The sequence below is a fragment of the Coregonus lavaretus genome (genome assembly GCF_964263955.1).
Source record: "Coregonus lavaretus genome assembly, chromosome: 28".
Taxonomy (NCBI): domain Eukaryota; kingdom Metazoa; phylum Chordata; class Actinopteri; order Salmoniformes; family Salmonidae; genus Coregonus; species Coregonus lavaretus.
Window position 1 is genome coordinate 11,949,515 of NC_140015.1, and position 10,734 is coordinate 11,960,248.

The 10,734-nt window shown below is 43.7% G+C and overlaps 1 protein-coding gene across 1 annotated transcript; it reads right to left on the reverse strand.

The window, feature by feature from the left end:
- Nucleotides 1-845: 845 nt before the first annotated feature.
- On the reverse strand, nt 846-9,705 carry LOC311103521 (2',3'-cyclic-nucleotide 3'-phosphodiesterase-like). Its single transcript, XM_084145093.1, has 4 exons — nt 9,221-9,705; nt 6,141-7,688; nt 5,883-6,010; nt 846-2,399 (listed from the first exon to the last, which is right to left on the reverse strand). The coding sequence occupies exons 2-4, from the start codon at nt 7,666-7,668 to the stop codon at nt 1,938-1,940; spliced, it is 2,118 nt and encodes a 705-aa protein (XP_084001219.1). The 5' UTR covers nt 7,669-7,688; nt 9,221-9,705; the 3' UTR covers nt 846-1,937.
- Between the last annotated feature and the right edge of the window lie 1,029 nt (nt 9,706-10,734).

Below are 10,734 nucleotides of genomic sequence, written 5' to 3' on the forward strand. Positions count from 1 at the left end.
GTAATTTATTTTACCTATCCTGCACATGCACTTGTCACTTGCCTTTTCAACTCTCATCATATTTTGTATTGTCTTGTGCACAAATAAACAAATTGAAATGATCACGCTAACAAAATATGTAAACACCAGCAGGATGGCTATCTAACCAATGCAATATTTTTTCTAGGATATATAGTTCATTATGGCATGAAGAACAGAACCTGGGTAATACATTAAAATGTGTAATAAAATCAGACCATTTGAAGGCGGAGCAATTTCATTTGGATGGAGTAAGACTCTTTTGCATCATATTAGTCAGATGAGCCAAGTGCCCTGTACAGTCAGTATGTGTAATCATCAGTCTAGTGCAGCTGGCTATACTGACCTTGGTAAGAGTTGCAATTCTTGCTCTCACTCACACCGGTGTGTAAATGATTGATATCAAAACTTGCACAGTTGTGGTGCAATGGGAGGTGATGGCACACCACTAGACACTCTCAGATAATTGGGTCATTCAACTCAGAGAATAAAATGTAACAGAGGTAGGATTGTGTGTGTTGTAGTGGGGTGTTCGAGAGCTTGTGGCCTAGGCTACACTACCTCAAAAGTGGAGGGAACCAGTACGTCGCTTCAGTTTCAGGAGATTTGGACAAACATCAACTGGCCTTCATACATTGTACTAATAGTAGCCGGAGGCTGAGTGCCATCTGCTGGTCAACTTCTCCATCAACCAACAAAATGCCTGAGTCTCACTGTACAGCGTCAAGGGTCAATTGCTTCCTCTCACTGTTGAAATGGGTGTACAGAAAAGCGAACAGTCTTGTTGAACAGGGTGTAACAAGTACAAATTCCATTACACAATATTTGGAGCAAAGCAAATTATTTTATTAAGTGTACAAAACATGTGCAAAAATTGTGACTCATTGGAAGAACTACACAAGCATGGCTTTGCCTTAAGAAACCTACACATCACTAATGAACAGACAGTGGATACATACAAGTTGACATGCGAAAACTGGTTGACAGAAAGAGGGCTGATCCCAGGCTGCAGTCTCCTATACTACATTAGATTGCAAATTGTGGCCTTGGTTTCACAGCATTCGATAAGTACCAAGTAAGTGCCCGCTAATGAAACAAACTGCACACTCATCAGCATTCTCCCTTTGATTTCTCCAGCATCGTGCAAAAATAGTTAATTAGGAAGGGCCTCTATGAATGACATTCACAGTTCAGCACATGAAATCAAGCATACAGACACCCTTTTTGGCCCATGAGCTACTTATGAAATTCCCCAGCTCTTTCCTTCTTACCAAACACACACATACAAATGCACAAACACGACAGGGCTGACTAACTATACCACAGGAAATTATGACCAGTGTCACAAGAAATTACTGAAATAGATGTAACTTTTTTTGCGAACGAGCTAATCATGACTATAACTACGTCTGACAAACTGAAAAACCTGGCATGCAATGAAAATACTATTTGAGCCACTCACATCAAACATGAAAACACATCTAAATGCTTAACACTGACATATGCGGAAGGGGTTGAATATAGTGTTATACATGAATTGAGTAGGGAAAATCGTGGTCACAAACGGGGAGAAGCGGTACTAGGTAAAGCAGTCCTACTATATCTGTCTAAACTGCAACTGAGCCATGAAATCAGGCCTTGTCTATGGAAATCCTATCCAATTGCAACTATGGCACTAAAACGCATGACAAGACACTGAACAAGATGCTAAGCTTGACCTAAACTGTGGTTTAAAGGCCTCTTGGGTTGTGCAGCAAAGCAATAGAGAAAGGCACACAGCTTGTGGATTTGGGGTGGGATATCCAAGACGCCTCCCAAACCCCAAAAGTAGCACAAACACACAAACCTCCCCACAGACAAATCAGAACACTAGTACGCCACTCATCCCGAGCCATCCATTACCACCCTCCCCCTCTCCTTTACAGAATGGTGCACTTTTGCTTCTTCTTCTTGTCCCCGTCTTTCTTGGCGTCTGCCTTCTTGGGCCCGTAGAGGCTGGAAAAGCAGGCCTGGGCGGAGACAGGCTCCCTCAGACTGAGCAGCCACCTCCCCTTGCCATAGTAGGACAGGGAACCAAGCTCCATCTCCTCCACCAGCTCGCCCTCCTGCCCCGCTTGCTGCAGCGCTAGGATCTCCAGCAGGTCGATACCCGTCTGCAGCTGCTCAACGCCCTCCGCACAGCCCAAGGTGATGTGGGCACGGCTGCCAGCAGGCAGGGTGGTGGCGGCCGGGACTACAGACACTACCTCCTTCTCAGCATCGGCAGGCCACAGGGTCAACTGATCCTCAGAGAGTGAAACCCGGGCACCAACAGTGCGAGGTGTGACGAAGAGGGCACTGAGAGACAACTCGAACACAGAGCCATACAACTCTTTAACGGCCTAGAGGGGGAAAAGTACATTTACATTACATTTTAGTCATTTAGCAGACGCTCTTATCCAGAGCGACTTACAGGAGCAATTAGGGTTAAGTGCCTTGTTCAAGGGCACATCGACAGATTTTTCACCTAGTCGGCTTGGGGATTAGAACCAGCGACCTTTCGGTTACTGGCACAACGCTCTTACCCACTAAGCCACCTGCAGTAAAGAGGTTATTTCAAAATGGTCCCCTGAAAAGTGAAAATACATTTAAACAATGCACTGGTCATCAGACTTTTAATTCATAAAACAAGGCCAATATGAGCTGTGTAGTAGATCATGGGTTAATAGGATGAGGTTGCATTTGACAAATAATTCCCATCACCAATACGCACTGAACAAAAATATAAATGCAACATGTAAAGTGTTGGTCCCATGTTTCATGAGTTGAAATAAAATATCCAGAAATGTTCCATGTGCACAAAAGGCGTATTTCTCTCAAATGTTTTGCACAAATTTGTTTATATACCTGTTAGTAAGCATTTATCCTTTGCCAAGATAATCCATCCACCTGACAGGTGTGGCATATCAAGAAGCTGATTAAACATTGATTATTACACAGGTGCACCTTGTGCTGGAGACCATAAAAGGCCACTCTATAATGTGCAGTTTTGTCACACAATGCCACAGATGTTTTGAGGGAGTGTGCAATTGGCATGTTGACTGTAGGAATGTCCACCAGAGCGGTTGCCAGAGAATTTAATGTTCATTTCTCTACCATAAGCCACCTCCAACGTCGTTTTAGAGAATTTGGCAGTACGTCCAACAGGCCTCACAACCGCAGATCACGTGTAACTATGCCAGCCCAGGACCTCCACATCCAGCTTCTTCACCTGCGGGATTGTATGAGACCAGCCACCTGGACAGCTGATGAAACTGAAAAGCATTTCTGTCTGTAACAAAGCCATTTTATGGGGGAAAACATTCTGATTGGCTGGACCTGGCTCCCAAGTGGGTGGGCCTATGCCCACCCAGGCCCATCCACGGCTGCACCCCTGCCCAGTCATGTGAAATCCATAGATTAGGGTTTAAATGAATATACAGCTCTGGAAGAAATTAAGAGACCACTGCAAAAATATAAAAAAGTTTCTCTGGTTTTACTATTTATAGGTATGTGTTTGGGTGAAATTAACATTTTTGTTTTATTCTATAAACTACTGACAACATTTCTCCCAAATAAAAATAGTCATTTAGAGCATTTATTTGCAGAAAATGACAACTGGTCAAAATATCAAAAATGATAGTGTTGTCAGACCTCGAATAATGCAAAGAAAATAAGTTCATGTTCATTTTTAAACAACACAATACTAATGTTTTAACTTAGGAAGAGTTCAGAAATCAATATTTTGGTGGAATAACCCTGATTTTCAATAACAGCTTTCATGCGTCTTGGCATGCTCTCCACCAGTCTTTCACATTGATGTTGGGTGACTATGCCACTCCTGGCGCAAAAATTCAAGCAGCTCAGCTTTGTTTGATGGCTTGTGACCATCCATCTTCCTCTTGATCACATTCCAGAAGTGTTCAATGGGGTTCAGGTCTGGAGATTGGGCTGGCCATGACAGGGTCTTGATCTGGTGGTCCTCCATCCACAACTTGATTGACCGGGCAGTGTTGCATGGCGCATTGTCCTGCTGGAAAAACCAATCCAATCCTCAGAGTTGGGGAACAATGGTCAGAGCAAAAGGAAGCAAGTTTTCTTCCAGGACAACCTTGTATGTGGCTTGATTCATGCATCCTTCACAAAGACAAATCTGCCCGATTCCAGCCTTGCTGAAGCACCCCCAGATCATCACCGATCCTCCACCAAATTTCACAGTGGGTGCGAGACACTGTGGCTTGTAGGCCTCTCCAGGTCTCTGTCTAACCATTAGACAACCAGGTGTTGGGTAAAGCTGAAAATTGGACTCATCAGAGAAGATTATCTTATGGTCCAATCCTTATGGTCTTTTGCAAACCTCAGCCTGGCTCTTCTTTGCTTCTCATTGATGAAGGGCTTTTTTCTAGCTTTGCACGACTTCAGCCCTGCCCCTAGGAGCCTGTTTCGAACCGTCCTCGCCGTGCACTTCACCCGAGCTGCCGTTTGCCATTCTTTTTGTAGGTCACTTGATGTCATCCTACGGTTGTTGAGTGACATTCGAATGAGTTGGCGGTCATCCCGGTCAGTAGTAGCTCTCCACACGCGTTAATCTAGCCAGCATCATACTGTATACTGTAAGTGCTATGTCCATCTTTAGCTGGTGGAATACTAACCTGTTCCTTTCTGTACAACCTCCTTTTGCTGGAGGTTGTCCAATCATGCTGTTGGCTTCTGTGGTCCTCTGTAGCTCAGCTGGTAGAGCACGGCGCTTGTAACGCCAAGGTAGTGGGTTCGATCCCCGGGACCACCCATACACAAAAAATGTATGCACGCATGACTGTAAGTCACTTTGGATAAAAGCGTCTGCTAAATGGCATATTATTTATTATTATTAGTCATTTTCGCCCTCTGCCGTTCTGTAGCTTTGTTGTTTTACATTTACATTTTAGTCATTTAGCAGACTCCAGAGCGACTTACAGTTACATTTACATTTTAGTCATTTAGCAGACGCTCTTATCCAGAGCGACTTACAGGAGCAATTAGGGTTAAGTGCCTTGCTTAAGGGCACATCGACAGATTTTTCACCTAGTCGGCTCGGGGATTAGAACCAGCGACCTTTCGGTTACTGGCACAACGCTCTTACCCACTAAGCTACCTGCCGCAGTTAGTGAGTGCATACATTATTTGGCCCCCCGTGGGAATCGAATCCACAACCCTGGCGTTGCAAACGCCATGCTCTACCAACTGAGCTACATCCCTGCCGGCCATTCCCTCCCCTACCCTGGACGACGCTGGGCCAATTGTGCGCCGCCCCATTGTTGTCCCCAATGTCTGCTGCTTGACCTTGTTCTTATGAACCGCCGTCTTTGACATTTTAAGGATGGAAGCAACCTGACGCTCACTGTATCCCTCTGCCAGTAAAACCAGAATTGAACGCTTCTTTTCCTCACTCAAAACTTTCCTTTTCAACTCTTTTGGCATGGTCAATAGTTATTTGATTAATATTACTTTTGAGGTACTATTAGCACTGTTTTTGCCATCCAGCTGGTCCTATTGCAAGAGGATAGTGATGACCACAGCAGTGGTTTTTATACTTTTCCTCATTTAATAACATTTGGTTCAGGTGATCACCTAATCAGTACCTAATTCAGTAGAATGAGGTGTGCCTGTGTTGGAATTCAACAGACACTGGAATGGAAGTCATACATGTAGAGATGCTGATTTAAGAAAGATTTGCAGTGGTCTTAATTTTTTCCAGAGCTGTATTTCAATTGACTGATTTCCTTATATGAAATGTAACTCAGTAAAATCGTTGAAATTGTTGCATGTTGCGTTTATATTTTTGTTCAATATACTTTCAGACTTACTGGTTTGTCTGCATATTCCTTGGCTCCCTCAGCCTTGCCATAGTCACAGAATTTGGTAGTGCAATGAAGAGTTCCATTGGCTTGGAAATACTGCTCCAGGTCCACCTCCTTCTCAGCCTCAACAGTGACTGAAAAAACAAAGCAAGCTCAGTTGTCTCAGTCAAGCTCAAGAGACTAAAACCTGATTTAGATACACCAATGAGTCTTGATACACACAATTATACTGTTTATATCACAAGACAGTTGTGCTGTACTCACAGTCAGGCAAGTGCTTCTTGAAGGCCTCAAGTGTGTCCAGTGTTTTCAGGAAGTCCAAGGACGTGCACCTGACCTTGTCCTGGATGCCAGGGAGAAGGAACCAGCCAAAGAAAAGGGGCAGGGACGTCTCCTCAAGGGGAACTTTCATGGCCTGGATCTGGGCCTCCTCTAGCCCCCGCTGAGTTTTCTTGGCCAGCTGTGGCAAGTCTCTGCTCCACTCAGTGCGGGGCTCCAGAAACATGGCCACCAGCCGGTGCTGCTCTGCCACCTCCCCCAGACGGGCCAGCCGATCATGGGTATGGTTGGTGTCATCCACCACTATCACTTGAGCAGATGTTCCTACACTGCAGCAGGCTACCACAGCATCGTCAAAAGCCTTGTACCCATCTGCTGATGCTTCTGGATTCTCCGGTTTCACACCATGGTCATCAGCACAGCAGACAGTGCAGAGACCCTGGTAGCTATCTGCAATGGCGCGTGCCAAGAGGCTCTTGCCGCTGCCGGGGAGGCCTCTGAGGATGATTAGAGTGCGAGAGGTGCGAAGGGTGGCTTTGGTCTGCTCATGCTCCAGGAAGGCAAAAGACAGGGTGCCAGGAGTGGGAACCTGCTCGACAACGTCTGCCTTCTGCTGCTCCACTCCATCTGCCCCTTTTACTATTTCAGCTTCTACCAGTTTCTCTTCCATCATAGTGTCAGCTTCTACTGGTTTCTCTGCTTCCACTTTCTTCACAGTCTCAGCTGCTACTGGTTTCCCTGCTTCCACTTCCTTCACAGTCTCAGCCGCTACTGGTTTCTTTGGCTCTGGTTCCGGTACAATTTCAGCTTCGGTCTGTTTGTCTGCCTCCACTTCCTTTACAGTTTCAGGCTCCACTTGAATCTCTGGCTCCACCTCCAACACAATATCAGATTCTGCCTGCTTCTCAGATTCCCCAGGCTCTTTCTCTTCTGGTTCGAGCAGTTTCACGTCCTCAGATTCTTGCTGTGTGACAGGCTCAAGCGCTGCCTGCTCAGACAGTTTAACAGCCTCTGGGCCGGGTTCTGCCATTTTCTCTGGCGCAGTTTCAATGTTATTCTCTGCCAGAGGCTCATCTAAAGGCAGAGGCTCTGGCGTTTTCTCTGGCATTGGATGCTTTTCAGGCTCTGTGGTCTGGATGTTTTCTGATTCTACATACAATGCTGTAGCTGGCTCAGGGACCTTCTCTGTTGATCTCTCTAGTTCTGGTTGTTTTTCTGGGTACTTCTCTGCTTTAGTCACAATTTCTGTAGATGTCTCTGGAACCTTCTCAGGAGATGCAGACATTTTCTTTGGTGATTTTTCTGCTTTAGGCTCTGTCTCTTGCGTTTCTTCTGACGTTCCTGATTCCGTCACCATATCTGGCAAATGCTCAATTTCTTGCCCATTCACTGGTGATTTTGCAGGCTCTATTGGAGAGTTGAGTTTTGACTGGGGGCAGTCTCCTGCTTCAGTCTCCTGTTGCTCTCGAGTCTCTGTTTCGGTGTCCAACACCTGGTTCTGCTCAGCATCCATATCTGGGTTCCTCAATGGACCTAATGATAAACACTGGTTTAGACAAAAGATTTTCATCCTGAAAATACATGCAATGCTATAATAATGATACAAAGGAAACTCATACAAATTCAATAACTGGGAAAACAGGACCTTTATAAATAAATAAAATTACTGTACAGCATACAAACAATGAAACTGCGCTGGAATTCAAGCTGTAAAAAATTATATATAAATCTGACACAAATCTTCCCTTGTACAAAGATTTGGGATACCACACTATCATTATATGAGGGAGGGAGTCAAATGATCTCTTTTGGGATTTCTAATAAGAGTTATAGGGAGCAGCAGACTATCCTTATATAATTACTGTACTGCTGTGGTTTCTCGCAGTGTCACCCCTCTCTGTGGAGCCCTGCTGACTAAGAGAGAGCTCATTGAAGGCAAGGCCTCCGCAGGTTTGCGGCCTGGACAAACCACTTCTGCTGATATCAGATTTGTTCTAGGTAATAAATCTAAGCGATAAAGGCATTGGGTGGTTGGCTTGGCTCTATCGACCTGATTACTAAAAGCTTTTCATATGGTTTAAGCACAGCTGGCATCTTTGGTGTGGTGTGTTAGACGATAATGGTGGATGGATGTGTGTAAACCATGCCTTCGTGGACTCTGAATTCTCAAAACATCCACATAATCTGCTTGAACTACTGCCTGTCTGCATTATACATGTAGGTGGGAAAAACGTAACTGGGGAAGAAACAAACGTCAATTAGAATGCATGAACATTCATCCATAAAACCGATTTTTAAATAGGCATCATCAATTTTTATATGGCACTGAATTAGGTCGACTAATGAGCAAGCTTCAGATATAAGCTATGCAAAACTGCCGGAGAAAAAAAACAGAGGCGTGCTCAGCCTCTGACGACTAGGCCGTGGTGAGAAATGAACACCTGCGACTGATTATACCAGCCTTTTGTGTGGGCAAGGGCTCGTATATCGGCTTTAAAACGCAATTGAATAAAAATAATCGCAAGTAACAAAGAAAAGTATGTATAAATTATTATTTTTGAGTAACAGACGGTCAGTGGCACAATTGCCATTAGGTGCGGGAAATGAGATAACAAAAAAAAAAGAGCATGGCTATCCCGTTACAGGCTAGACAAGTTTACCAAGAGACAAACGACATTCGAAAGGGCACATCAGAGGCCAATATTTATGGGAAGTATCTTCAGTAGGTCAGATGAGAATAATGTTTTGAGTGCGACAGTGTAAACGCGGCTACTACCATGTAACAATGAAATGATGAAACTGGGAGTGGCTGCAATGCAATCACCACGCTACAGACAAAACAAATCAGCGTAGAAATGTAATGTCCAAATTTAGATGCCACGTCTGAACAATAACGATAGCCTATTTCAAAGCTAAAGAAATTACATTTGCATGAAAAGCGTGATTTTGAAAACTTTAGTCAAGTTCCAAGATCGTACTATATGACAGCTGCTTCTAATCGAGCGATTTAGGCTAACTATCAGATTGATATGAATGGAATGAGATTACCGAGGAAGGTTTCTTACCGTGCCTGTTGTGTCAGGAGTATGCTGCTGACTCTGCAATTTAGGTGTTTTCAAAGATGGGAAGCAGAGGGCACTCGGCGCAGAAATCTGCCCCCAACTCTCAGTAAACAAAACGGAAACTACGGGCTCTTGAGCACGCTTAGGGCTCTTGAGGGTGGGGTGCTTCCAATCGTTTGCGCGCCCCCGCTCTTATCAACGCGAACGTCCCAGCAATGACAATGTGGACTTTTCTCCTGGCTGAGAAGAAAATTAAATATGCGTTTGACTCAACCAAACTCATATTTAGAATTTAAATTCCATAAGCCATGGCAATAATGCCAGAAAGTCTGATAATTCACGGCACAAGTGACAACAATGAGTCATTTTATATTGTGCCAGTTTATGATTTTAGGTCCGCAACACAAACTCTTTGGAAAATAAAGCTCTGTATAATTTTTTCTTCTCCAGAAATGCATGTTCTGTAAAGGAAATAAGCTCAAAAGTCTGGGGGCTTTATGAGATCAGATGTGTCTAATCACTTTCTAATCTGATAACATGGCAGGATTTCTTAATACCCATAAAAATGGAGTCAGCTGCTTAGTGAATCACAGCATTATGTCAGCATGCCAGCCTGAAACAATGATATCAGAGTGCAGAAGTAAAGGGAACTAGCCTTGTAATCAGATAGAAAAAACACTAAAGGGAAAAGAGTACACAGTTCTAAAGAACGGTAAGATGATTTTTGACTGGGTGCATTGTGCCAGTCTGTACTTGTCTGTTGTTTTCATCTCCAATGGCCTGCTTATATGTACATTGGCACAGGCAATGAAACCCAAGTTACCGAACACCTGCTAATAGGCTCTGCTGAAAAATATGCCAGATCAGCAAGAGTTCAAGGTTTCATAAGGCAATCCAAACACATCTTAACCATCTTTTTAACCTGTTTCCTTGTTTAATTCTCTCGGTCTCTCAGATAGTTTTAATTAGATTAAAAATCACGTGTGCCAAGTGCCAACGGCTCAACACACAGTAATTGCTTTTTGGATCATGAGCGGTGGCACGTTACATTGCAAAAAAAGACGACTCCAAATCACTAGGCAAGGCTTCACAAAAAGTTGTATTAATGAGACACTACAAAACATTACACTGGAAACATGCATTTATTGCAATACTACAGAAAACACAGAAATAAAAAGGAAGACATCCATTTATACTACATAGCTGTAATGATTTAATTCCTGTGTAAATGAATAATACATTTTCAAAGTAATACATCATAGCATAATTCAGTTTTGTTCCCACCCGAGGGAAGCCCTTTCCTCAGCTGTATCTCCTAAGTTTATTCTGTAAGGGGTATGTAGATTTTGTATGTCTGCAATTTTTCTATTTCTAAATACATAATCAACAAAGAAAATAAAAGTATGCAAAAAACTGAAGTGGAGGTCAGAGAAGCATGTTTAAAAGCCAGTTTTTATTACATTGTCTTTGAACATCTGTCTGTGGCTCCTCTTCAGTCATCTTGTGATGAGCACTCA